General features: G+C 46.3%; 2 protein-coding genes and 1 pseudogene across 2 annotated transcripts; 1 reads left to right on the forward strand and 2 right to left on the reverse strand.

The window, feature by feature from the left end:
* Positions 1 to 4,390: 4,390 nt before the first annotated feature.
* Positions 4,391 to 4,989, reverse strand: LOC119332355. Its single transcript, XM_037605537.1, has one exon. The coding sequence runs from the start codon at positions 4,961 to 4,963 to the stop codon at positions 4,718 to 4,720; it is 246 nt and encodes an 81-aa protein (XP_037461434.1). The 5' UTR covers positions 4,964 to 4,989; the 3' UTR covers positions 4,391 to 4,717.
* A 13,266-nt stretch (positions 4,990 to 18,255) lies between these two features.
* On the forward strand, positions 18,256 to 21,305 carry LOC119333996 (annotated as a pseudogene).
* Positions 21,306 to 24,528: 3,223 nt separating this feature from the next.
* Positions 24,529 to 27,982, reverse strand: LOC119333997 (NF-X1-type zinc finger protein NFXL1-like; the record flags this gene model as incomplete). The annotated part of the gene is made up of 1 exon (XM_037606679.1): positions 24,529 to 27,982. A coding segment is annotated over one exon (3,246 nt), but the record flags the coding sequence as incomplete, so codon positions are not given.
* Positions 27,983 to 27,984: the final 2 nt, after the last annotated feature.

Consider the following 27,984-nt stretch of genomic DNA (forward strand, 5'->3'; position numbering starts at 1 on the left):
AAAATATATATTAGTCTGAAAATATGTCCTTAAACTGTGTTACTGAATTATAAAAAATACCATAAACCAAAATAACTGTTTATATTGCAATGGACCTTTCCTGCTATGGCTTGGCCAGGTCATGGGTGTCGCATTATAGTATTGGACAACCATTCTATTAAAACACATTTCAAAACGGTTACAAAGATTTAGGAATTTATTTTTTGTGAATTTTATTAAATAGTCTCAAAAGTTCATAAACATTTATGAATTTAAACATTTCATAAATTTAAATATTCTTCACAAATATGAAAAAAAATCATGATTTATAAAAGAATCCACTGCTTTTATATGTTTTTCTTCATGTTTTAAAATGATAACGAATTTTGAAATAATGTTCAGGGATTAGAAAATGTTTGTAACTTGAAAAACGTTCATGGATCTGAAAAAATGTTAGCGGATATTTAATAAAAAATTACAAATTTGAATAAAACATTTATGAATTTGGAGAAATGTCCAAGAATATATAATAATTTCCTTAATTTGAAAATATTAATAATTAAAAAATCCTTCAAATAAAATAAAGGAAAACATATAAGTGAATAGGAAAAATAGTAAAAGAACCAGGCTGAGAAAAAAATGGAGAAAAAACCTTCCCAAAATGGAAAGGACTGGCCTACATGGCCAACCCAATAGCGCTCGTGGGGGTCCGAGTTTGCTCCACCACCTCAACGGTATGCATGAAATGTAGATTGACCCAATAACTGTTGGGAGAAAAATAGAATTAATGCCAAAACCGAAATGCGGCACAGCAAAGCGCACGTTGTCCTCTAGCATATATTAAACTCACATGTCATATAAAACAAATCTTATTGAACATTCTTAAATATAATCAAACATTTAAATTGCGAGAGCGGCGTTTTGGATCCCGAGCTATTCTGTTCCCGGTAATGAACAGTAAAAAATAATAAAAAAATCCAAAAATCCTGATTGTTTACGTGGAAGATTTTTGAGTGTGTGATGTTCATCTCAATTTTCAGTGTGCTTGGACATCTTAGTAGCTCTCGGCAAAATGGATAAATAGTGTGAGTAGTGACTTGACATTCCGTTATAATTGTCTCGAAAAAATAGTAAAAAAACCACAAAAGGAAAAGAACATTGACTTCATTTAAGAAAACATTTTTTTGGCAAAAACTGTGTGGATTGTGAGATGTAATAGCAATAATTTTTATTTTTTCTGCCCTGAAGTCAACGCTGGTTTTTTATTCGTGAAAATTTATATATTAGTGCAAAAGTAAGTCATGTTTATTCTAGAAAAATCTTTAAACTTTTTGGAAATTTTCTAAACTTTTTTGACTTTTTCTAAAAAAAAATCATATCAGGCGTGTGTACACCGGGAAGGCTGGAACCAAAGGTCTTTTCCTTTGTTTTCATGTGCTCTCTTCCTCCTTTCTCATATATAATATTTTTATCTATAGAAGCACGCAGAAAAGCTGACTCTTGCAGACAAAAGTGCCACGTGACCAGGCTTATAGCCTACTATTATACTTGCTCCAAAGCACATAATAAAACACAAATGTGTGATTAGAGAATGTCATGTACTTCCTCCGTTCATAATATAAGAGTGTTTACTCTCAAGAAATTAGATATGGGACCTGAAAAACCCAAACGACTTTAAAAAATCATCAGAAATCATCTTATTCACACGCAGATAGCTAATTAAGACGCACACAGAGTTGGAGCTTTGATTTCCTCCACGAGCCTGGTCGAGTCGGGGAGCTCAGGGAAGCAGTAGAAGGCGTGGACGGTGCCCAGGAACTCCGCCACGTGCATGTCCTTGCCCTTCCGCCGCAGCATGTCGCCGTACCGCCATTGATGTTTTGTTGAGCTGCCAAATTTGAAGTTTATATGGGAGAAACAAAAAAAGACAAACATACTTGCATGAATCGCGATGCAAAAATCAATGACAAAATAGGGGGTGTCCTAAAGCCTATGCTCTATAATATGTTTACGACGCGGCCTCGCGGGCGTCTACCGGTCGCCGAGGGAGAAGAGCCAGCGGTTGATGGTCCCGTCGCGGCGCTGCGAGAGGCCAAAGGCGGTGTCGAGCGCCAACAGCTGGAGCCTCACCGTCCACTGCAGCGCCGACGGGGAGCTCTCGTCGGCAGCCGTTTCTTGGTTCTTCGCCTTGGTCTCCATTTCTTCCGACTCCCGTGTCAAATTGAGCCCGCCGGGTCGGCAGCTACTCCCGCCCGGCGTTTATATATGGAAATGCAGTGAGACCAATTGGTTGTGGTTGGTCAAACACGCAGTCTAGAGTCGAGACTATGACTGCAATGAACAAATATATTTATGCTGTAGAAAATTTTGCATGGATTTTCACGTAAGATCTTATGAATATGGCATCGGTTAAGTTTTAGTCTACTAAGATTTAATGATTTGCTATAAGCTTTTACTCACTAAAATCGATATATCGTGGATCAATAGATACGAGAATACAACTATTTCCAATAGGAATATAGTTTCAAGTATATTCAAGATGTATTCTTCTAAAAAAATCAAATGATTTATGAACTTCAATATTCCAGTCTTTTAGATTCCTATGATTATCATTATCATGGGAAATGGTGTTTGCTTGTGTTTAAAACCCAAGTTTGGTGCTTAAAGTTTTCTCCCTTGTCCCCACGAGTGACTCCAGGAAATAGGGTTTCCCTGCCTCCCGCTGACGTCGCCATTGATCTGCCTCGCCTCATGTGGTCTTAGGGCCATGGAGGCGCGGTGGATCTAATCCCTTCCTGGTGGGAGGGTTGCTACTTTATTTCATAGTTTTTTTAGTTTGTTTAGGGTTTGTGTTCTATTCAAAAAGGCGATGCAGTGACGGTCCCTAAAGATGTAATAAAGTTCTTGCCGCCCAACCCACATCCCGACACGTCTAGAAATATAGTCCAAGTCTTCACATACCCTTCCATGCATTGGTTGAGGCATGGTGTAAGTCTTGGCTTAAAAGTCTTGCCCTTCTACCCATTGGTTGAGACATATGGTCCAAGTCTTTGATTAAGTCATGCCATTTCATCCATTTGTTGGACATTTTTCGCAAAAAAAAACCATTTATTGGACATAATACGTTCCATGTTTGATATTAAGACTTGCCCTTCAATCTATTGGTTGATACATACAGTTCAAGTCTTTGACTAAGTCTTGTCCTTCTATCCATCTGTCGGGATATAGTATAGCCCAAAGATTTGATTAAGCCTTGCCCTTTTCATGCATTGGCTGATACATATAGTCCAAGTCTTTGGTTAAGTTTTGTCCTTTCATCCTTATAAGGACCGAACCTCAAGGCAAGGTTAAGGGCACGACACTTCACCTCCAACGGTACACTAGTAGAAAAAGGGTCTAATATGAAACTCATTAGTCCCGGTTTGTAATTGAACCGGCACTAATATGACCATTAGTGCCGGTTCCAACGGCCAGGCGGGCGGCGCTCATTAGTACCGGTTCGTGGCGAACCTTTAGTACCGGTTCGTGCCACGAACCGGTACTAAAGAGGTGGTGGCCTTTAGTACGGGTTGGTGACTCCAACCGGTACTAAAGGGGGGGGGGGGTCTTTAGTACCGGTTGGAGCCACCAACCGGTACTAAAGGTGGTGCAAAGATGGTGCGCTGCCACCCACAGTGTACAATGTTTAGTTCCACCTCACTAGTTAAGAGGAGCTCGCACCGGTTTATAAGCCCCGCCACGGCTACCGTGTCGAGCTCCTCTCTAAGCAGGCCTTTGTGGGCCTATTGCAAGTCTTCTGCCCTGTGGGGCCTACTGGGTCGTATGGGCCTGCATCCTGGTCCAACTAGAGATTGGGTTTCTAGTCGTATGCAGGCCGTGTCGGCCTAGTAGGCGAGCTGTTTTTGCTTTATTTCAAAAATAAAAATTAAAAAAATCCTTACCAACCGGGACTAAAGGCCCCCCAGACCACGGCGCGCCTTATGCCACGTGGTTGCCCTTTAGCACCGATTCGTGTTGAACTGGTACTAAAGAGGGACGGGGCTTTAGTGCCCACACTTTAGTGCCGGTTACCGAACCGGCACTAAAGGGCCTTACGAACCGGTGCTATTGCCGGTTCTGCACTAGTGGTAGTAGCCTCTCAACCGTCCCCGCGATGTACACAAAGTATAAGGTTTGAACCCCAACCAAAAAAAAATCTAGACAATGGATCACAAAACTTAAGAATTTTTAGACAATTTTCTCTAAAACTCGGTACTGTGTCTATATCCTAAAAACACATTCGTTTTGTTATATATAAATAAAAATAGTCAGATTATAAAAAACAGAATCTGACCTTCACATCGCGCACGTACGTACGTGACCTTATATAATGGTCAGACTCATCTGCCTTTTACCTCTCGACAGGTACGTACAAAAGATAACAAACCACTTTGACATGCGCCATATATTTACCATTGGTCCACTTGGTGTAGGCGGACCCCAGCAAAGAGCAGCACGCCCCAGAGCGATGGACGTACTCCTTGCGCATACCAGCTCATCTCATCGATCATCGATCGCTAAAACTATATATGTAGAGGCTAGAAGAAGTTGCCGGGGGAAGAGAAGAGGACTTCGATCTTCATCACACCACATCATAGACAGACGAAATACTTTTGACGCCCAATTACACGAATCGATTCAAGTTATTTTATACAAACCAAAAGTCCAAACGTAGGCAGGGGGCGGCGGCTCGGCCAGGCTAGTCGATGCAGGAGCCGCAGAGCCCGTAGCCGCCGCTGCATTCGGGCCCGGTGCCGTCGCAGAGGCGCTCGGCGCCGACGAAGACCTTGGTGTCCCGGCTGCCCCGACGGCCCTTCCTCCTCCTCCCGCTGCCGTCGCAGGTGAAGATGATCCACGACATGACGGACATCCACAGTATGATGGCGCAGTAGAGCGCCTCCCCGCCGTCGCTCGCGCCCAGGAACTCCACCGGCGCCAAAGCCATTCGATCCGATTGATCCCTCTCCGACGGTCCAGCCTGAACTTGCTTGTCACGGCGGTGGCGCCGGCTTTATAGCCCCGTTGTCCGGTGGGGTTCGGCCGTTCGGGTAGAGCTAGCAAGGTGACATGACGCTCAGCCGCCACGGACGGAAAGGAACCGGTCCAGTTTTTCGTGCGGGACTAATCATTTTTCTTTGAGAGAGGGTGCGGGACTAATCAATTACATTTGTACAGTATCGAGCGTGCGATTGCTGGCCAAGTCAAGCCCCGTGACGGTGACGCTCCCTCGAGAGACACCCCGAAACGTTTTCTAGTGAAGTCTGAAATAAACCCTATCGTTGTAGAGCTCGAGCAAATAAACCCTCGTCTTTAAAACTCTGATATTGGTACCTTATGGCGGTTTTATGAGTGGATTTGATGATGTGGCAACTAAAGGCCGGGATTGCTGACTTTGACCATAACGATTTTCTTTGCCGAGTTGTATTGCTGCCAGATCGCTGCGTTTGTCAATGGGCTCGAGCCACAGACCATCTCCTCCTGCCATGGTGCGAAGCCGGCGCCTGAGCCCATCTGGTCGCTGCACGCGTCTGGCACGGACAGCTCCTGCGTTGCCTGCGAGAAGCTGGCGAAGGTCAGCGAGGAAGAGCGGACGGTGTCTTGCTCGCTGTCCACTTTCTGCTTCTCGAGCACCCTGCAGAGCACCGAGTCCTCCTGCATAATTGAAGTGCCGTGCCATGCATCCAGATTAGGAACATGCAATTGCAAAGAGGAGCTAACCTGGCCGTGAGCTTCGCCTGTCTACGCGCACCCAAAGCATGATTAGCAGTGTGAGTCAGTGAAAATACATACTTCCTCCATTTTAAAATATAGTGCGCCCGCGCTTTTCGAGATCAAACTTTGACCATAAATTTAACGAACGAGGCCGACTGCGGCGGGAGAAAAAGTTACATAATTTAAAACTTTTTTCGAATACGAATTCACTGATATAACTTTTGCTCCGCCGCAATCGGTCTTGATAGTTAAATTTACGGTCAAAGTTGAAGCACGAGGATAAAGAAAGCACTACATTATGAAATAAATGGAGTATACCGCGCACACATGCATGCATAAGCTAGCCTTCAGATCAGGCCTCATAATGTAAGTAGCCTTCAGCACATCACACACGAAATACGTTAACTGTGTCGGTTCGTACAATTTCCAGCACACAGCCCATCCATCCCAGCCATTTCCACTGCCATCATCTAGTTCCCCGTTTGGATAGGCATATAAGGTTGAAAATGGCCGGGATTGAAAAGAACAGGGTATAAACTTCAGAGATTTAGAAGTGATGGTTCATTTGCGTCGAGCTCTACAACTACAAGGTTTATTTTAGATTTCACTCAACGTTTTCCTATGGTGGCGACAAGGCGATCGGGCGATTTTCTGATCTCTTTCGGGTGTGCTCGCTTGGGGTGATCATGGTGGGACCTACTGTCCCTGCCCATCCTTTTTCAGATTTATTATCAAAGTTCACCGAAAGTAAAAAGCAGCTCAAACATAATAAAAATCACGTCGACATTCTGAAACAACTAATGATCACTCGCACCATCTGAATGAGCCGCCGTTGTCGCCTCTCCCCCGTCGGAGTCGGCTTGACCTTGTCGATTACAGCTGAAAAGTCTTCATGCACGTGCCCCTATGGATCAGCTTCCTGTAAACGTAGTCGTCGTCGTCCTTAAACCCTTGAATAGATATGAAACAACTGACAACAAATCTCGTCATAGGACGAGAAACCCTAACTTCACTTCCCCAAGGAGACGCAACAATCTACAACGGAGCTCCATCGACTGCGTCTAGACGAACTCAAGGAGGAACGAAGACCGGAAGACAAACTCGAAGGAGAAGTGCCGCCATCCATCTGAGCAACGCATCTTTTTTTCCCCAACCTAAACTACTAACCTGAGCGGAGGCACCGGTATTCCTCTCCCTGCCACTGGCCACTAGAGTGACAGACGGAGGGGAAGTGAATCCATCAGCTCGTCGGTGAAGCTTGGAGAGGAGAGTTTGCTCTTAGATGCCAAGGGATAGAGGGAAAAGATACTTCTCGTGAGTGCAATGCCTGTATGGTGCTAGCTAGTTTCCTCCTGCCCAGACTTGTCTTTTGAAGCACTCGGCTTCTTCAGACTGCCATGTTTTAACTGCGACGGCCGGAGGCGAGATTTTAGACGGGACAGGAGGCTGAATGACAATGGCAAGTCCAAGTAAAACTGTACAAGCAGGCAAAACGCGAACAGGGAGAAGCAGCAGGTGGAAGAGATGCTGGAAAAGTTGGATTTAGCTGATAAAGAAAAGGTGAAGCTGGTGATTGATGATGAAGTCAATGAGTATGAGGAGCAACTCTGCGCATTGGTAGCCAAAGTATTGTACCATAAAATTCTGCATGTTAACACAATTGCAGAGGCTCTACACCCTGCTTTGGGCAACCCAAAAGGTATGAACTTTAGATTAATATGTGACAATGTTTTTTTTGCGGGGGTATATGTGACAATGTTTGTGTGGCAAGTTTTGAAAACAAGAGGGACAGAGATCGGATCTAGGATGGCGGTCCATGGTCTTTTGGAAAGCATTGTGTATCTTTGGAGATCTTCAACATTCGCTACCGATCGTGAGAGTTGAAATTCAATCGCCTGAAAATTTGGGCTTGTTTTCTTTTGAAAAGGAGATCAAACCTCCGGTCTCTGCATCAATCGATGCATACAACCATCTTTATTAATTATTTCACAAAGGTCTGGTAAGAAAATACATCAAGCCACCCGAAGCCATCACTCACGCCTACAAACTCGATAATGTGGAGTGCTCTCATCCCCCACATCTAAAACCGATGTCATCGCCGGTCCGTCCAGATAACGTATTGGGACCAACAGCCGGTACAGCAGACCTAAAACGCGCACCACATGCACACGTTTTAGAAGCCAGAAGCCGCCATCATCCTCGGACCGCTGATCCATCTTCAGGATAGAGATCCGCATCATCCTTGCCATTCTAGACATCCGTCGACGCCACCACGGTGCCCAACGGGGCACCGCCCTACGCCCAATCATCCATACGCGAAGACTTGGAAAGATCTATCGTGCGTAGCACCTGCCGACCAGACATGACACAATGTAGCACATGTCGATCAGGCATGACTTGACATCTCCACCGAAACTCTGTGCAAGACTTAGCCGCTCCACCTGCTGCCTCTGTCTTCCAGCGCTGCTCCACAAACGATACTCCCAAGAGAGTAACAATGTCGTAGTACCGCCATCGTTCGATCTGGATGACCAGATCTTAGGGTTTCCTCTGAAGCAGCATGAGTGGGTCGACAGAAGTTACACGACGATGCCTTCATCAAGGTAACGACGCAAAAACGTCGCCATCGTCCGCCATCGGCTCAGTTTTCACCGGCAACTCTGTCTCCCCAACTAGCAGTCGAGACTAGATGCCGGATCTGGAGATCCGACCACCCAGCCTCAGGCCGACCATCTCCGGCGGAGGAGGTGGCCACCACTGCCACGCCCAGGGCCGCAGCCCCCAACATTCTCGAGTTGCGGGTCAATCCCATGGACAACAAGCCATTGATAGAACGGTACACGAGGTTGCGGCCCGCCGAAGCCTATCTGGGCCCAGATCGAGTGCCGCGCTGGGCCCAGATAGAACGGAGTCTTAGTCATCTTGCCCATGAGGCATGGTTCGCAAGCATCAACTGATTCCAAAAGCCCATCAGCATGGATTTTCTTCATGCGCTTTACACCAATATGACCTAAACGGCAGTGCCACAAATAAGTTACACTATCATTATTAACTTTGCATCTTTTGGTTTCAATATTATGAATATGTGTATCACTACGATCGAGATCCAACGAACCATTTTCATTGGGTGTGTAACCATATAAGGTTTTATTCATCTAAACAGAACAACAATTTATTCTCTTACTTAAATGAATAACCGTATTGCAATAAACATGATCAAATCATATTCATGCTCAACACAAACACCAAATAACACTTATTTAGGTTCAACACTAATCCCAAAAGTATAGGAAGTGTGCGATGATGATCATATCAATCTTGAAACCACTTCCAACACACATCGTCACTTCACCCTTAACTAGTCTATGTTCATTTTGCAACTCCTGTTTTGAGTTACTACTCTTAGCAACTGAACCAGTATCAAATACCAAGGGGTTGCTATGAACACTAGTAAAATACACATCAATAATCTGTATATCAAATATACCTTTGTTCACTTTGCCATCCTTCTTATCTGCCAAATACTTGGGGCAGTTCCGCTTCCAGTGACCAGTCCCTTTGCAATAGAAGCACTTAGTCTCAGGCTTAGGACCAGACTTGGGCTTCTTCACTTGAGCAGCAACTTGCTTGTCGTTCTTCTTGAAGTTCCCCTTCTTCCCTTTGCCCTTTTCTTGAAACTAGTGTTCTTGTCTACCATCAACACTTGATATTTTTCTTGATTTCTACCTTCGTTGATTTCAGCATTACGAAGAGCTTGGGAATCGATTCCGTTATCCCTTGCATATCATAGTTCATCACGAAGTTCTACTAACTTGGTGATGGTGACTAGAGAATTCTGTCAATCACTATCTTATCTGGAAGATTAACTCCCACTTGATTCAAGCGATTGTAATACCCAGACAATCTGAGCACATGCTCACTGCTTGAGCTATTCTCCTCCACCTTTTTAGCTATAGAACTTGTTGGAGACTTCATATCTATCAACTCAGATATTTGCTTGAAATATTAACTTCAACTCCTGGAACATCTCATATGGTCCATGACATTCAAAACATCTTTGAAGTCCCGATTCTAAGCCGTTAAGCATGATGCACTAAACTATCAAGTACTCATCATATTGAGCTAGCCAAACGTTCATAACGTCTGCCTCTACTCCTGCAATAGGTCTGTCACCTAGCGGTGCATCAAAGACATAATTCTTCTGTGCAGCAATGAGGATAATCCTCAGATCACGGATCCAATCCGCATCATTGCTACTAACATTTTTCAACATATTTTTTCTCTAGGAACACAATAAACTGGGAGCAACATAACGAGATATTGATCTACAACATAGATATGCTAATACTACCAGGACTAAGTTCATGATAAATTAAAGTTCAATTAATCATATTACTTAAGAACTCCCACTTAGAAAGATATCCCTCTAATCCTCTAAGTGATCACGTGATCCAAATCAACTAAACCATGTCCGATCATCACGTGAGATGGAGTAGTTTCAATGGTGAACATCACTATGTTTATCATATCTACTATATGATTCACGCTCGACCCTTCGGTCTCCGTGTTCCAAGGCCATATCTGTTATATGCTAGGCTCGTCAAGTTTAACCTAAGTATTCTGCATGTGCAACTGTTTTGCACCCGTTGTATTTGAATGTAGAGCCTATCACACCCGATCATCACATAGTGTCTCAGCACGAAGAACTTTCGCAATGGTGCATACTCAGGGAGAACACTTGTACCTTGATAATTAGTGAGAGATCATCTTATAAAGCTATCGTCGAACTAAGCAAAATAAGATGTATAAAAGATAAACATCACATGCAATCATAATATGTGACATGATATGGCCATCATCATCTTGTGCCTTTGATCTCCATCTCCAAAGCATCGTCATGATCTCCGTCGTCACCGGCATGACACCATGATCTCCATCATCTTGATCTATATCAATGTGTCGTCACATGGTCGTCTCGCCAACTATTGCTCTTGCAACTATTGCTATCGCATAGCGATAAAGTAAAGCAATTATTTGGCACTTGCATCTTATGCAATAGAGAGATAACCATAAGGCTTTTGCCAGTTGCCGATAACTTCAACAAAACATGATCATCTCATACAACAACTTATATCTCAACATGTCTTGACCATATCACATCACAACATGCCCTGCAAAAACAAGTTAGACGTCCTCTATTTTGTTGTTGCAAGTTTTACGTGGCTGCTACGGGCTTAGCAAGAACCGTTCTTACCTACGCATCAAAACCACAATGATAGTTTGTCAAGTTGGTGCTGTTTTAACCTTCACAAGGACCGGGCGTAGCCACACTCGGTTCAACTAAAGTTGGAGAAACTGACACCCGCCATCCACCTGTGTGTAAAGCACGTCGGTAGAACCAGTCTCGTGTAAGCGTACGCGTAATGTTGGTCCGGGCCGCTTCATCCAACAATACCGCCGAACCAAAGTGTGACATGCTGGTAAGCAGTATGACTTATATCGCCCACAACTCACTTGTGTTCTACTCGTGCATATTACATCAACGCATAAAACCAGGCTCGGATGCCACTGTTGGGCACGTAGTAATTTAAAAAATTTCCTACGCGCATGCAAGATCATGGTGATGCATAGCAATGAGAGGGGAGAGTGTTGTCTACGTACCCTCGTAGACCAGCAATGGAAGCGTTGACACAACATAGAGGAAGTAGTCGTACGTCTTCCCGATCTGACCGATCCAAGTATCGAACGTACGGCACCTCCGAGTTCTGAACACGTTCAACTCAGTGACGTCCCTCGAGCTCCGATCCAACAAAGTGTTGAGGGAGAGTTTCGTCAGCATGACGGCGTGATGACGATTATGATGTTCTACCGACGCAGGGCTTCGCCTAAGCACCGCTACGATATGACCGAGGTGGAATATGGTGGAAGGGGCACCGCACACGGCTAAGGAACGATCACGAAGATCAACTTGTGTGTCATGGGGTGCCCCCTTGCCCCCGTATATAAAGGAGGGAGAGGGGGAGGTGCGGCCGGCCCAAGGGGTGCGCCTGGAGGAGTCCTGCTCCCACCGGGAGTAGGACTCCCCCTCTTGCCTTGTTGGAAAAGGAAGGGGGAAGGGAGAAAGAGGAAAGGGGGGCGCCGCCCCCCCCCCTTCCTTGTCCTATTCGGACTAGGGGGGAGGGGGCGTGCGGCCTGCCCTGGCCGGCCCTCCTCTTCTCCCTTAGGGCCTATGTAGGCCCAATAACCCCCGGGGGGGTTCCGGTAACCCCCCGGTACTCCGGTAAAATCCCGATTTCACCCGGAACGTTTCCGATATCCAAATATAGGCTTCCAATATATCAATCTTTATGTCTCGACCATTTTGAGACTCCTCGTCATGTCCGTGATCACATCCGGGACACCGAACAACCTTCAGTACATCAAAACACAAAAACCCTAATTACGATCGTCACCGAACTTTAAGCGTGCGGACCCTACGGGTTCGACAACTATGTAGACATGACCGAGACACGTCTCCGGTCAATAACCAATAGCGGAACCTGGATGCTCATATTGGCTCCTACATTTTCTACGAAGATCTTTTATCGGTCAGACCGCATAACAACATACGTTGTTCCCTTTGTCATCGGTATGTTACTTGCCCGAGATTTGATCGTCGGTATCTCAATACCTAGTTCAATCTCATTACCGGCAAGTCTCTTTACTCGTTCCATAATACATCATCCCTCAACTAACTTATTAGTTGCAATGCTTGCAAGACTTATGTGATGTGCATTACCGAGAGGGCCCAGAGATACCTCTCCGACAATCGGAGTGACAAATCCTAATATCGAAATACGCCAACCCAACAAGTACCTTCGGAGACACCTGTAGAGCACCTTTATAATCACCCAGTTACGTTGTGACATTTGGTAGCACACAAAGTGTTCCTCCGGTAAACGGGAGTTGCATAATCTCATAATCATAGGAACATGTATAAGTCATGAAGAAAGCAATAGCAACAAACTAAACGATCAAGTGCTAAGCTAACGGAATGGGTCAAGTCAATCACATCATTCTCCTAATGATGTGATCCCGTTAATCAAATGACAACTCATGTCTATGGTTAGGAAACATAACCATCTTTGATCAACGAGCTAGTCAAGTAAGGCATACTAGTGACACTCTGTTTGTCTATGTATTCACACATGTATTATGTTTCCGGTTAATACAATTCTAGCATGAACAATAAACATTTATCATGATATAAGGAAATAAATAATAAATTTATTATTGCCTCTAGGGCATATTTCCTTCACCAAGCAACACCTTCAAGAAGGACTGCGACAACGACGACGACGCTGCTACTGCCTGGACGAATCCTAGGATTTCTCCCGGTACACGGAGGAAAGCGGAGGAGAGGTACTCCCAACGCCCTTCAAGAAGGTTGATGGCGCACGCAGGCGTCACCGCGTCGGTGCCTGGCAAACCTGAGAGGAATTTCGCCCTACCCCTCATACCCACAACCCAGGACCAACCGGCGGCTTCACTGTGCAAACCGCCCACCAACATGCGCCACCACAGTCACGAGGACACCACCGTCATATCTCCACCGCAGACGCTGCGAGGCCGGCTATCGGGGATATACCCCGCGGTATGACCCGGCCGGAAATATGACCCGGCCGGACTTGGCGGTTTAATTAAGACTCGGTTGACACTTGGCGATTCACTGGGGACCGCCCTGACCAGACGGTTTACAAGCAACCTGCCTGAACATTATAACTCATTGGTAACCCGGCGGGCGGGACAGACGGATGACAAGGCCCAAGGCCTAGAAGGCCGATTTATATTAATGGCGGGCCGGTTTAAGAGAAAAGGCGTGAACAATATTTACCTTACAAAGAGTTAAGACCCGGACTTGTATCCGGTTTGTATTAGAAGGTAGACTAGACCTAATCCTAATAGGACTCCATATGTAACCCGCCCCTTCAACTTATATAAGGAGGGGTAGGGCTCACCAAAAAGGGACAAGCAATAAGCAAGAAGAAATAATCTCTAGGGCTAGACACAAAGAGCCGGTTTACCGGCGACTCCCTCACATCATAATGAGACCTAGCCACAAACAACATGTAGGGGTGTTACCGGATGATGTTTCCCGGGGCCCGAAGCTGTCTAAATCCTTGTCTTGTGTTGCGTCTCTCGATTCCGATCAACCCCTCTCAATCTACCACATAGATGCGTTGGCCTCACGACTAAGTCCTCACACTAGGACATCTGCCGTGACAATTCCACGACACCGGCCGAACCAAACGAGGCCACCGACGATAGGGACCGATAGTACTGCAGCCACGAGGGAGGGGACAACCTCCAATGACATAAGCAGTAGCAGACCGGACGTAGGAGCAGGAGCACACCGGACCCCCCTGCCCAGCCGGGCCCAGATCGGGCCCGCTAAGCTCCTGCCGCCGCGCTGCAGCCGACACAGCGTAGTAGCCACCGATCCCAACGTCTGCATCTCGCCAGCCCAACCGAAGACCAGACTAACCCGCCCTGCAAGGCTCCGCGTCGGCCAACCCCAGCCGCCAGCCGCCAGCCGCCACCGCCGCCACGCCTGCGCCCGATCTACACCGGGGCACCGCCCGCCGAGGCGCATCGTCGCCGGAGACCACCACCCGAGTCGGGGAACCGCGAGGGGAAGAAGAGGGCCGCCACCGCCGGCCTCGTCATGGCGCCGCGTGGGCAAAGCCCGGCCGCGCCAGCCGGCGGCAGCGGTGGGAAGAGGAGTGGGAGGTGGGGCTGGGCGGCGAGGGAAGGGAGGGCCGCCCCGGTCGCCCCGCTTGGAGTGGCGCCGCGAGCGGTACGGGGAGAGGGGAGATCGGAACTAATCAGATGTTTTTCGCCATCATCGGTAAGTGGCTGGCTTTAGGGAATAGCTAGCAGCTGGCACACTTGTTGACCAAATCAACATCGTCCCCCCTAGCCATGGGCCAATAAAAGTTAGCACGATAAACCTTGCTCACCAGGGTTCGAGGAATCGCATGGTGAGTGCAACTTCCCGTGGATATCGTGTAAGATTTGTCACCCTCCTCGGGAGAAATACAACGATGGAAGACTCAAGTGATGTTGCGCTTGTACAACTCTTCCTCGTGCACGACATAAGCGGCAACACGTTAGATGATCTAGTGTGACTCCATCTAGTCCTCGAGTAATTCCTTGCGTAGCAGGTAGGCAAGGATGGGATCGGTCCATGAGGCGATGATTGCCATGATCTCATGAACCGATAAGGTGACCTCAACTTCCTAGCGCAAGATCGTGTCCTCTTATCAATTGAGGTTTCGCACGGATTTTTGACTAGGACTTCAGAAATGTATGGTTCTGTAGAAACTTTTAACACACAAAGAGGATAGTACAGATGGAATCACCCCTTTCGAAGAAAAGCTAGGGGTGCACATTTTTGGGTTTATCGAACAAGGAATACATCAAAACGCGTTAATAAGGGTCAAAACAACTTTTACTTTTGCATGTGATCCTAATAAGGGTACACTGGGGGGGGGGGTGAAGATTACAAGGCAATACCACAACTTTAAAGTGACAAACTGCCGGTAATTAATTAGAGAGATCCAAAAATTTGAGCATCGAAAGGCCTATGAAAATTAACCTAGAGAGAAAGGGTGAGTAACAGGGGAAAGAAATAAAATGTACTCCCTCTGTAAACTAATATAAGAGCGTTTAGATCACTAAAATAGTGATCTAAACACTCTTATGTTAGTTTACAGAGGGAGTAATAAGTAAATATAAATGCAATGCAAAACATTAGAAAGTCATTTTTGCATTACAAAATAGGTTTGCAAAAGCCGGTATCGTTTCACATGCACTAGGCTTATATTTGGCGGAAGAGGATTTGGAACACTCGGGTGCTCCACCCCCTATATGAGTATTAAATCCAAAAAACAAACCAGGAAAATTCAAAAAATTCTGAAATTTTGAAATATCAAACCGGTGTGCCCAATCTACTCTCGTGTGAAGTTTCGTGAAAACATACCAGGAAATGTATTCTCAGTAAAAAAATCATATGTATAGAAAACAACTATTTTGAATGGATCGTAGTTTGGACTGATTTTTTTCACCACGGATACGTGTTTTCTAGTATTTTTTCAGGGAACTTCACACAGGAAAACAGTTATTTTCCCGGTACATCATGAGCTCCTCCGAGACAAGACGGTCGGGGTGGCCCGGGTCCAAGCATAGGTAGCAGCATTGAGGGCGGGTGCAGGAGACCTGTGAATGGCCTGCAATGCCGCAGTTGGAGCATTTCGGGAGGTTGGAGGTGCGGTCCTCAGCGCGTTTGGTATTACTAGTCCATCCGTTCACAAATATAAAATATTTCAATTCTTTTGTGGATCGGATGCATATAGAACATTTTTGAATCAATCTCTCGCCTCTGAAACCCATGGCGAGTGTGAGCTCCGGTGCAGCGCGGCGAGGGAGCATTGGATTCAGCAGTTGAAGCATTCCAGCAATGGTCCACTCTTTCTTCTCCATCTCATTCCTTCCTCTCCCCCGTTGCCGCCTCCACTCGCCGGCCCTGGCTCTCCCTTCAAGCAGATCTGGTCTGGGGGAGCCTAGCCGCCGCTGCCCACACTCCCCTCCGATGCCTCCCTCGGCCCTTCCCTGCCCGTCGCTGCCGAGAGGACGCCGCGACGGCGAGCCTGCTGTGCGCGCCTCTTGCTGGCCGCGGCCGTCCGTGCCGTGCTCCCTCTATCCCCGTGGGCGTGCCTCCCTCATTGGCATGAGAGAGGGGCACAGAGAAAGGAAATGTGGCAGTCAGCAGTTGCAAGCTGGGTATGCTGATTCCGGCTTCATTACAATCCACCAGTAACACCGTGTGAGGCCCCTGGGGTGGATCGTGCTGTCCGCAATTGCACGATGGATCTCTCTGCCTTAATTATTTCTGATGAAACTGCGCCGTGGAATCGCCGCATCCGGTTACCTTGGCCTGGGGATGATACAGCATCGGTGTCAAGATTGGGCTGTCAAAAAAGATGGAGGTGCTAGTATATATACTCGTAGTAGTATCTTCCTTTCTTTTCCTTGGAGTATATGCAATGCCTGAATGGCAGATTCTGATCTGAAGGAAAAAAAGAAAAAATTCACCAAAGTGGATACATTGCCTGCAACTGCAAGCAAGGAACCATGCCGTGCTTTGGCAAAAGGAAAGCAACAGCAAGATGCCAAAAGCAGCTCGTAGCATTACCATTACACCACCCATCTCCTGCTATGTCTCTTGCAGTTCATCCCGTTGCAGAGCTCTAACACAAAATGACAAAGTGAAATTTTGTTTTGTTTCAAGCAAGATGATGGAGTGATCAGAGATACCTTTGCCTTGGACTGGGTTTCTTGGAGACAACTCTTCTTTTCCTCTGCAAGTGTGATTCGCCCCTCCTCGACTTGACTCGCCCGTGGCTCTCCAGAGGTAGGTACATGCAATTGCATCTTATACCATCACCCCTATCTGCTTAACAATTTCGCACGAGCATTTAAACAACTGATATACAAATACAATATAACAAAAAGCAGCACACGAGCATCTTGCTAGTAGTTAAGCAAAGAGCGACTTTTCCCCAAGAAACTGCAGAGAATTTGTAGTTTCTAAATACCACTGATAAATGAAACACACTGATCAATTATCACTGCAGTTTCCTAACACACACACACACATATAAGTTGTGTTTGCTGTTTGAGTTGTTAGTTGGGCTTATAGGGAAAACTACCGGGAACTGTTATGCACAAATTGCTAATAAGGCAGTGGTTGCTTGGCTACTCATTACAACTAGTTTCACTTAACCAAAGTGATGACAGGGAGATGATGGCAACCAGTTAGAAGAACATTCTAATAAGAGCGGTAACTAGTACGTTTCTCTCTTTTTCCTTCATGCAAATGAAGTTTATGCGATGCCTGGCAGATTCTGCTCTAAAGAGAAAAGAAAAGTTCACCAAGTGGACCAGCGGCGATCGACACTACCCGCAAGTGCAAGCAAGGAACCATGAATGATTTGGCAAAAGGAAAGCAATAACAAGATGCCAAAAGCACATACCGTTACCATTACACACCACCCATCTCTCTGAAGCATACACGTCTGCTCTACCTTGCAGTGCGCGTTCTGTTCCACAGCTCTACCAAAGCTCGTGCCATTGACAAAAGCGAAATTTTCTCTTGTTTTAAACCAAGATGATCGAGTGATCGGATATATCCTTGCCCGGGACTGGGTTTCCTGGGGACAAATTTTCTATTCTCTGCAAGTGTTCTTCGCTCCTCCCCGGCTTGATTCGCCCTTGGCGCTTCTAGAGGTATACTGCGATTGCATCTCGTGCATACATATGTAATATATAATCTTGTCTTTGTCATATGTTTGACAGAGTGTGATCAGGAGTTTAAGCATCTTGCTTTTGCAGGGAGTGGATAAATCTGCGCCCCATGGGTTAGATATTTGTTTATCCCGGTCTTCTTCTGCTGGTATTAGTCTTCTATATATCAAGAAGTTCAGCATGTCCGCACTGGTTTGTACCCTCTTCTCCCCTCACCAAGTCCAATGCTTGATTTATATTTGTGTCTTCCTAAAATGTTTTTTTAAGCATGACGTTAGCACTAACAAAATTTTGGACTGAAGCAACCCACACTATGAACTGGTATTTTGTACACTTAAATATAGTTCCGCTTCATTTAAACTTTCAAACTGGATGCATGCATTAACTGATCTTACAACTAAGATTGCATCATTTGTTGCTTTAGTTTAATATCGCATCATTTGTTGCTTTAGATTGGCACTAGTTTAATTTTGGACCGCAGTAACCCACATCAAACTTAGCGAGGATATGTATGGGAGAAACTGGTGTTTTTTACACTTATATATAATTCCAATCAATTTAAACTTTCAAACTAGATGCATACCACCACTAATCTTATCATTACGATTGTATCATTTGTTGCTTTAGTTTATTCTTACGCAGAATAGCTACTAATTGAAATTATAGTACCAAGGTACGTATTGTGGCAGTTGTATGAAATAACTATTGATCACTGCAGTATGTGAAGGATTTTGATGACGCCGTCAGACAAGTGGTTGATCTTTTGTATGAAAGCGATGGTACTGCAGAAGGCAAAATTAAAACATTCTTGCTTCGTGGTTGGTTCGACGGGAGTGCTCGTCGGGTATTGGGAGGATGTGCTGTTCTTAGAGCTATAGCGAAGCTTCTAAAATCCACAACATGTGATGATTCTGACATGAGAAAGCACTTTGACAGAATTATCCATGTGGACTGCTCCCTGTGGAAAAGCAGCAGGACCATGCAGAGGACAATAGCGGAGGAGTTGAACCTTCGCCATGTAATGCACATATTTGATAAGGAGGATGAAGATGATGATTTCAGAGTAGACAACAGCTCTAGAAAAGTGATACCAATGATCGCAAGTTTGATTAATAAGTCTCTAAGAGATGAAAGATTTCTGATGATTTTTCATAATGGAGGAAGTGAAGATATTGATCTCGTAGAGTCTGGCATTCCTCTTTACGGTGAAGGTAAATTGTTATGTACCTATGGTGGAAGATTTTTGGAGGACAAGTGGAAAGAATTCAAGTTGTTGCACACTTATGATATTTATATTTATCCGGCGGCATATTATACAAATATTGCACCTCATATTGAAAATGTATTGCACAAAGAAGCTGCTGGAGTGATTGGTGACACCGGTATGGATGGCATCAACACAGAAACAGTTTTGGATTGCTTCTTGTACTCATTATTCCTAACAACACGACTACCTGAAAACTTTACTGGTGTTGACTATGGTTGGGCGACTCATGCTTGTAACTACTGGATATGTGATGGAATCCTTGGTGAGGACAAAACATGGGATATTGGCAATACATTGTATCATGTGATACCAATGTTGGGCAATTCTACTTACGAAACAAGACGTTTGGCATCCTATTTGGATGGACAGAAAAAACCCTATGTGGGCTGGTATTCAGTCACCTCCAACAAACTAAGGGCAGAAGATATCTCTAATGTTCCTGGCAGTGCATCATCATATTTCTTAACATTTCAGGGAGATGATCCAGCATATGTACGTAATGATTTGTTTCAACTAGCCAGCAACAACCTCCGTGTGCTAAAGCTCTACAACTGCAGCTTCACTTTTGCATCTCCTCCTTTTCAGTGCTGCCACAACCTAAGATTCCTTTGGCTTGACCATTGTGCAAACACTGGGAAGAAGCAAAGTGGAGGGCCAAGTTTTCTGAACCTGCTGGTGCTTGACATACGTTTCACAGATTATGTTTTCTTGCCTCAGATGATTGAACTGATGACCAATCTCAGGGAGCTAAATACAAAGGGGGTCTCATGGAAGACTGCAAGTCATGCATGGAAAAAGCTACAGAAGCTTCAGAAGCTCCGATTAACAGAATCTTCAGATGTGGTCACGGTGGACAACTGCTCTTCCGTAGATATGATGAACCTGGAGCTCCTTGACTTGTCAGGAAACACTCACCTGGAACATTATCATCCGCAAGAAGCCTGAAGATGCTTATTCTTGATGGTTGTTCCAGCTTGGAGCAAGTTGCCCTGCAAGGAGCTCCTCCACTGCTTGAAAGTTTTAGCTTCGATGGTTATGGCCCAGCAGAGAATTGGACACATTCCATACACCTGCCACAAAAGGAATTGCGCCGCAAGTCTCCTTTAGCTCCTGTTCAAATAGTCAAGGTGACAAAGATCTCCCTACATGGTTGTGGTCGATTGCATAACATATACCTGCATGCACTACCGAATCTGGAGGAACTGGACCTCTCTGGTACAGCTATTAAAATAATTGACCTCCATGCAATGTATGTCCCGAAACTCAAGAAGCTATTCCTACTGGGCTGTGAGCAGCTCCGTAGCCTAATCTGGAAAGGATCACCTAGACTGGAAGTTCTACATGTGGATACTCAAGGGACGAAAAGATCAGTGGTCTGCTGTGGAGAACAGGGATCCTTTGGCTTTCAGGCACATATTGTTTTTACGGATGGAAGGTTCATTTGGTCATCCTCAGATGGGCTCAATAGCCGATCACAAATTGCTGTCTCCAAGGTGTACCTCCTTATCTCTTGTACGAGCAGTAGCCAAGCCAACATCACCAAAAGTATCAAGGAGATTGGATCTAGCCGACAGGGTTTGGTTCCAACAAGGCCGCTATTACCGTATAATGATATTGCCATGGCTAAGGATGTTACATGCTCGCTCTTGGTGTGGAACTGTCAACAGCTCCAAACTTTGAACGTGCATATCGAGATTGGTAAAGGAAGCTATAATTTAGAGAGTATGCAAGATGAAGGGAATTTTAGAAGTTTCGCAGCTTTTGTCGTTGAATCATTGCATGTGCATGACAATTGCTCCATCACTGCTATCCCCCCATCGAACTGGGAGAGACTAAAATGGTGTCATGTTGAGAGTTGCCCCAAGCTACACTTTGTGTTTTCACGTCGGAATGGAACATACAGCTTCGGTGTATAGAGATATTTTCAGCTTCTGATGTCCTGGTGGCCTATTGCATTTTATAAGGTTTTTTCTACAGCAAATTTTCATTAGTTGAGTAGTAATATTTCCGCTTCTCGTTGTCCATTTATCAGGTAATCTGTTGTTGCTCTGTTCTACGACACAAGGAAATTGGCCTATGTGAAGCATCAGTTTGCTGCTATTACAAATCATCGTCTCATGTCTGCAAGGTGTTTCTCCAGCTGCTGCTACTTGCACGGTGAATTAAGTGTGTGTTTGCAAATTAAGTGTGTTTGTGCTGCTGCTACTTATACGGTGAATAAAGTGTGCATTTCCTTCTCACTGAGCTGCCTTGATCTTGGTATGCTGGGTTGGATTGGTGTGTTTCCTTTCCACCAAGCTGCCTTGACCTTGTTATGCTTGATTGGATTGACGTGTTGTGCTGCTACTTCGACTTTGAGTGCTGGCTTTCCACAGCTTGGTGTGCTGTTCACAACCCTGCTACTTTGTGTTGGTTTGCTGTCTGTTTGTAATAAGAGGATGTGCGTGCATCGGTGTGCGTCAACCTAGTGTGGTGTGTGACTGGTGAACCTTAAATTCAGCTTGGTTTGATGTATGTTTGTTTGACGAAACTATATGTCGTATCATTGTGATGAGCTGTGTGATTTGCATGAGTTTGATTATTGGTTGTTGTCTACTATAATATGTTGAGCTAGGCTAGCATCCTTCCATTTTGGTATTTGTTTTTTCTCTTTTTGTTTTGCCAGGTCTTTCTACCAAACATGTCTCAGAAGGTAGAATCCTTTTGTTTCTTGGATAGAAACATGGTACTTGCCTCTCATTGGTGTTATCTAAACTGTATGATTTATCCATACTACCTGTGATGTGCATGCTTTTGTTTCTGTAGACTTGTTTTTGATATCACTGTACTACAACAGTTTACTTTTCTTCTGTGGACTTGTTTCAGTTTAATTCCTACCTCTGTTTCATCTTTCATTTACCACCAGAGGATTGTTAGTGCGCACTCCATGATTTTCGTCAGCTAATTTGTAGTTTAGATTGCCCTCCAAAGAGAAATCGATATTACAAGAGAAGAAAACAGAAGGACAACCCAACAAAAGAAACGGTATAGATATTTTCTTTTAGCCTTAACAAGCAAGAGCAACATTAGTGACCTAGGGATTTCATATCTGAAAATGGGGATGGATTAAGGAGCAGCCTAGAAATACCCTGAAACTGGCAGCAATTCTTTCTATGCTCGTGGAAGGGAAGCACAAACATATGGAACTGAAAACGCCGTGCACATTCATATATACATAAGAAAATGGCTAAGAATCCTTCACCAGAAGTAGACGCGAATATCTGGGGAACGTTGGCTGGAGCAAAACTGGCAGTGAACGCCCGAGTTGCCATGCCAAAACAACTAGAAGTTCCAAGCGCTTGTTAGGGACTTGCCATCTACGGAAGGGAAACTTGAAATGTGTATGGAAGAATTGCCAACGAACGCAGTTTTTTTCAAGAAAACAATACCATCCGTTTGATTCCAGTCACACGGCTGTGCGGGCATTCGCTGAATCATAACTGAATTCAAGGAGTTTAATTCAAAGGAGGAAAGTACCAAGGTACCAACCGCATTGGCAGCATGGAAGTATCAAGCCACAGTTTCATCTTTGGTCATTCACGCGCTCACACAACAATCTTATTAGAAGGTTGCGTATGCATTTCGTAAGCATTCGTCAAGCTACTAAACCAACAGGATGATTACGGATAATGCAGAGCAGCTCTACCATATATTGATCACTAAAGTTCGATAGTTTACTTTGAAAAAAAAAAGATTTAACGGGTCCTCTAGTTAGGTTGCAGCTTACAAGTAGTAACCTCAGCTGTGGAATTAAATCCGTATGGATAAAATGCTCCTGGCATGCATTTAGGTAAAAGATGGTGTGGTTTCAATGATGCGGGGATCAGAAGCAAACTAAAAAAACTACTGTATATAATATAAAAAATAAAGTATTAGCAAGATTCTCAATATATAGATAAAAACATGGAGATGTTTAATCTTCTGTAGAGCAGGAATAATCATCATGGCTTCCACACTTAGGCAATCACCAATATATAGTTTGTGAGAAGATAGCACTCGCTTAAATTTAGCTAACTCAAAGTGGTGTGCCATATCACAGATGTGGAGTTGTTACATGTGTAAAGATTGTTGTCACTGGCAAATAAAATGCAATGTGCTGAGAGCAGAGAGAAATAGCACTGTACAGAGTGCACAAACACAATGTGCTGAACGGAATCTAACTGGAACTAAATAACTTGTGCTGAACCCGAAGTCCAATGAAATTCGTATGAGACGACTAACTTCAGGTAACCTTTCTGCTACTGAATACAGATGCAAAGCAGAATGTTTTCATTGGCAAACAAAATGAAATAAAACACATGCTTCACCAATATTGCCTCTTCAAATTATTAAAAATGTCATCACAGTTGTCATCCATTATGCGGAGAACATACGGTTGATTCAGTTGATGTATATTTTTGAGCTGACCTTTTTAGTTTGCAGATAGTTAGGGGCCATGGTGGCACAAGCATTTAAACAACTGATACAGTACAATATTACAAAAAACAAAAAACAATGCACAAGAATTTTGCTATTAGTTAGGCAAAGAGCAAGTTTTCCCCAAGAAAACAAAGAGAATTAGTAGTTTCCACATGCTGTTGATAAATGAAATACACTGATCAGTGATCACTGCAGTTTCTAACATATATATGGCATTTGCTGTTTGGGTTGTTAGTTTTTTCCCATCTTTCCCGTTGAGTCAGCTAAGCTAAATGCTAGACCTTTTTACAGAGAGATGGAAACAGATGCTTCCTGTGTAGTATAATTTTGTTTTACTAGGTTGCTAGAATATGGGGGGCTTACAGGAAAAACTACCGGGATCTGTTATGCACAAATTGCTAATAAGGCAGTGGTTGCTTGGCTACTCAATACAACTAGTTTAACTTAACCAAAATGATGACAGGGAGATGATGGCAACCAGTTGAGAGAACATTGTGATAAGAGTGGTAACTAGTTTGAAGAACATTGTAGACAAGAATCGAACCAATCTGAAGAAGAACATCACAAACGAAGAGACGTTTAAAAATCAATTGGGGAAAGCAATGCCCAAGCGGCAAAAAATCACAACTTGATGATGCATGCCCTCAACACAGCTTGAGTTTAATTTATATTCTAGCCAAGTATTGCCTCCATCTGAGACAAGAGCTAGGCAACAACCACTGTGATGCTAAAGGAACACAGGAAATCTGAGGACGGGTTCACTGTTTATTTCATGACAAAAGATAATTCCAACTGAACAGTCAACCGGCACCGACCAGGAACTACTTCAAAGGTGACAAAATAACAGCTTCGATATACTACATCATATATTAGAGAGAGAAAATGAGATCTGAATAAAAGCGACTCATCTTGACCAAACTACCTCGGTCTCGTCATTCACACGATTTCTTCCCAGTCTTCCACTTCGATGTCCGGCTGCAACTTGCTCACAGATTGCCCAGCACTTGGTTCTGCGCCAACACCAGGAGCGGAAGTGCTGGATCCCGTGTCAGTGCGAAGACGAGGCTTAGGTTTGTCGGTTGACCCAGAGCTTGTTGCAGCATCAGACTCCAGAGCATTCCACCGGTTTGAACTCGTGACCTGAACAGCAGGTTTCCACACTGATCCTGGGGAATGACCAAGCACACTTGTCCCTGGGGCACGACCAAGCACTGTCATCACTGCATGCGGGTTCGGTTTCAGCTCAGAGGGAGAGTCCTTCTTCCATGGACTGGCACTGCTCACTGCGGCCAACCCTCCATCTCTCGGTGCTCCAACCCACACATTGCTCGACAAGGAGGCCTGGGTGATGCTGCTTGGGCAAAACATTGCAGCACCCTGGTAAGCAGACCCATAATCGAGCCGCCTCAGCGCGGTTGCAGCTCTAGCTGGATCACTGAAGACTGCAGCAGCATTCTTGTCATTCAGCCAAACCAATTCACACTCCCCACCAAACCTTAACACTAGAGAGTTAACATCAGCATCCCTTGGCAGGTCCAGCATTGCGACAACGAGCCTCGGATCCATGTCCACCATGGGGTCAAAGTAAGGATGGGCCGCCGAGACAGGGACACCAGGCTTGGAGCCCAGAACACGAGCAGGAACCTTCGACTTGGGTGTCACATGGACGGTAACAAAACGCTTTGGCTCCCAACCAACTGCCTGGACAGAAAGCTTCCACCTATCTGCAATGAGCCTGATAGCATCTCTCTTATCCTTCATCATGTGACAGAAGACATGGAACTTCATGTTGCTTGAAGAATTCCCCCTTGTTTTCCCAAGGACAAGGAACTTGCACCTCTCCTCTATGGCCAGCACCCACTTTGGCTCACGCCGGAAAAGATCAGAAACCAAATCCGACGCATTTGAGTTCTCACCAAAATGCAATGCATCCAGATTGGGCTGGGTAATGTCGAAAGCTTCAGCAAGGACTCGTTTCCGCTCCACTTTTGCACACTCCTCATCACAACAGAGTTTCCTCTGCCCAAGAGGTACCCTTTTCCCATTTGATTCCACTGGTTGGAGAGGCATTGGCAGCTGCTGGATGACGGAGATATCAAACGTACTATCACCATTGTAGGCTCCACCAGCACTGCAGGGTACAGTTGTACTGATACGGCCACAAGAACAGGTAATAGTCGCACGATGTTCACATCTCACGTCTGGGCAAGGCGACGATGGGTGGCATGGGGCGTTGCAAGTGTGCTTGCATTCCCTCCTTGGGACACCACACAATTGTCCACATGAAACTTTGCCCCCGGAGCTTGAACTAGCTTCTCCATTTGTGGGCGGTGGATCACAAGGGGAAGGATGGCAAGGCCTGGCACAAGCATGCAGTCCACATTGACGGTTCTTTCCACAGGGCTGGTTGCATCTGATATCCTTTGAACCACAAGGGATGTTCCTTAACATCACATGTCCCCCAACGCACTCTCTCATGACTGGCACAACGCAAGGTGGGCAGTCCCCAAAATGGCATTGGTGCGAAGCTGGGTGTCCACAAGGCTGAGGGACAATGCACTGGTGTGGGCATGATGGAGTTGGTGTGCCGCAAGGCTGCGGTGGCGGAATAGATGACCTGCCACACGCACAAGAGAGATCATTGAATATGGTCTCACGGCAAGGGTCGCAGTGACCGCTGTGGCAGAGATGCTGGCATCCATGCTGTCCACACCGGAGCTTCTTGCCACATGGTATCTGGCAGAAATGGGGATCCATGCTCTCACCTTGATGCTGAGCAAATGGCTTCGACAGTGGGCAACAGCACTCACTGCACCTGTGCCTCCCACAGTTCTTCTTGCGGCCACAAGGCTTGTTGCAACAGAACTCTTCCTTGGAGACCTTGTAGCACTCCACCATCTGGCCTGATGAGCCACAGCGGCACCTCTGCTCGACACGCACCAAGCATGGTGGGCACTCTCCTTCGTGGCACGTGCCCTTGCACCTATGCAGTCCACACGGCAATCTCTTGTCGCATACCTTGTCACAGGTGGCGATTGGGTCCAAGCAGCTAGTCCTCTTCTCCTGCAGCCTTGTCTTGCCACAATGGCATGTGGTGACCTTCGCTGGCATAAGCTCACACTCCCCACATGGCCCTGGGTGGCAAACATCCTGACAGGCATGATTGGCACATGCCAGTTTGTGGCCACAAACCTCGCTGCAAGAGAACACCCCATCCTTGTCCGACAGCTTCCCTTTGAGCACCATCTCGCCGCACAACAATGTCTCTGTTTTCTTGCCACAGAAGCAGAGCGCAGGGTAATCAACCTCGCATTCCCCGCACGGGCCGGTGTGGCAGACCTTGTCGCAATGGTGCCTCCCGCAGGGTAGCAGCTTCTCGCACGACTGCCCACACGTGACAGCCGTAATCCGGTCCGCACATCGACGAGTGATAGACTGCTTGCCGCAAGGGCACGGGCGCTCCGGAGCAAACGCCTTGCAAGGCGGGCATGGGCCAGGGTGGCACTGCAGGACACAGAGGTGCGGGCACCTGGTGGCAACATCATCATCATCGCCCTTGGCGGCAGGGTCTGCTCTGTCGAGCGGCTTGGAGCAGGGCTCGCCACAGGAGTGAGGGGTGAGGTAGAGGTCATTGGGCGGGTCGCGGCGGCGCCGGCAGAAGCAGGTGTAGGCGATGTCGCGGGCGGGGACGTCCTGCACGGACTGGCAGCCGGGGCAGCGCCAGGAGTCGGAGGCCGGGTCGTCGGAGGCGGAGGCCGGCGAGCGGGCCCACCGGCGGATGCAGGGGAGGTGGAAGATGGCGAAGCAGCTGCCGCAGGACCAGACGGGGGCGGAGCGGCGCACCATGTCGTAGCAGATCATGCACTCCACCGCCCCCCGCGCCAGCTTGTCCTGGATCTCCTGCACCAGCTGCGGCACCGCCCCGCCCCCCGCCGCCGCCGCTGGCGCGGGCGCGGAAGCGTTCGCCCTCTCATGCCGCGGCGCGTACGCGGGCGCGTTCGCCCTCATCTGCCGCGGCGCGGAGGCGTTGGCGTTGGCGGGCGCGGACGGGGGAGCCCTCTCCTGCGGCGGCGGGGCGCGGCCGTCGTTGTGGTTCGGGCGGCGCTGGCGGCGGCGGGGCGGGCGGCTGTCCGAGGCAGGGTTTGGGTTGGGGTTGGGGAGGGGCAGGAGCGGGGCGGCGTTGT

The sequence above is a fragment of the Triticum dicoccoides genome, chromosome 7A (genome assembly GCF_002162155.2).
Source record: "Triticum dicoccoides isolate Atlit2015 ecotype Zavitan chromosome 7A, WEW_v2.0, whole genome shotgun sequence".
Classification (NCBI taxonomy): domain Eukaryota; kingdom Viridiplantae; phylum Streptophyta; class Magnoliopsida; order Poales; family Poaceae; genus Triticum; species Triticum dicoccoides.

Bases quoted from the DNA above. Each gene is read 5' to 3' on its own strand.
- LOC119332355 (XM_037605537.1), bottom strand. From the start codon at position 4,963: ATGGCTTTGGCGCCGGTGGAGTTCCTGGGCGCGAGCGACGGCGGGGAG.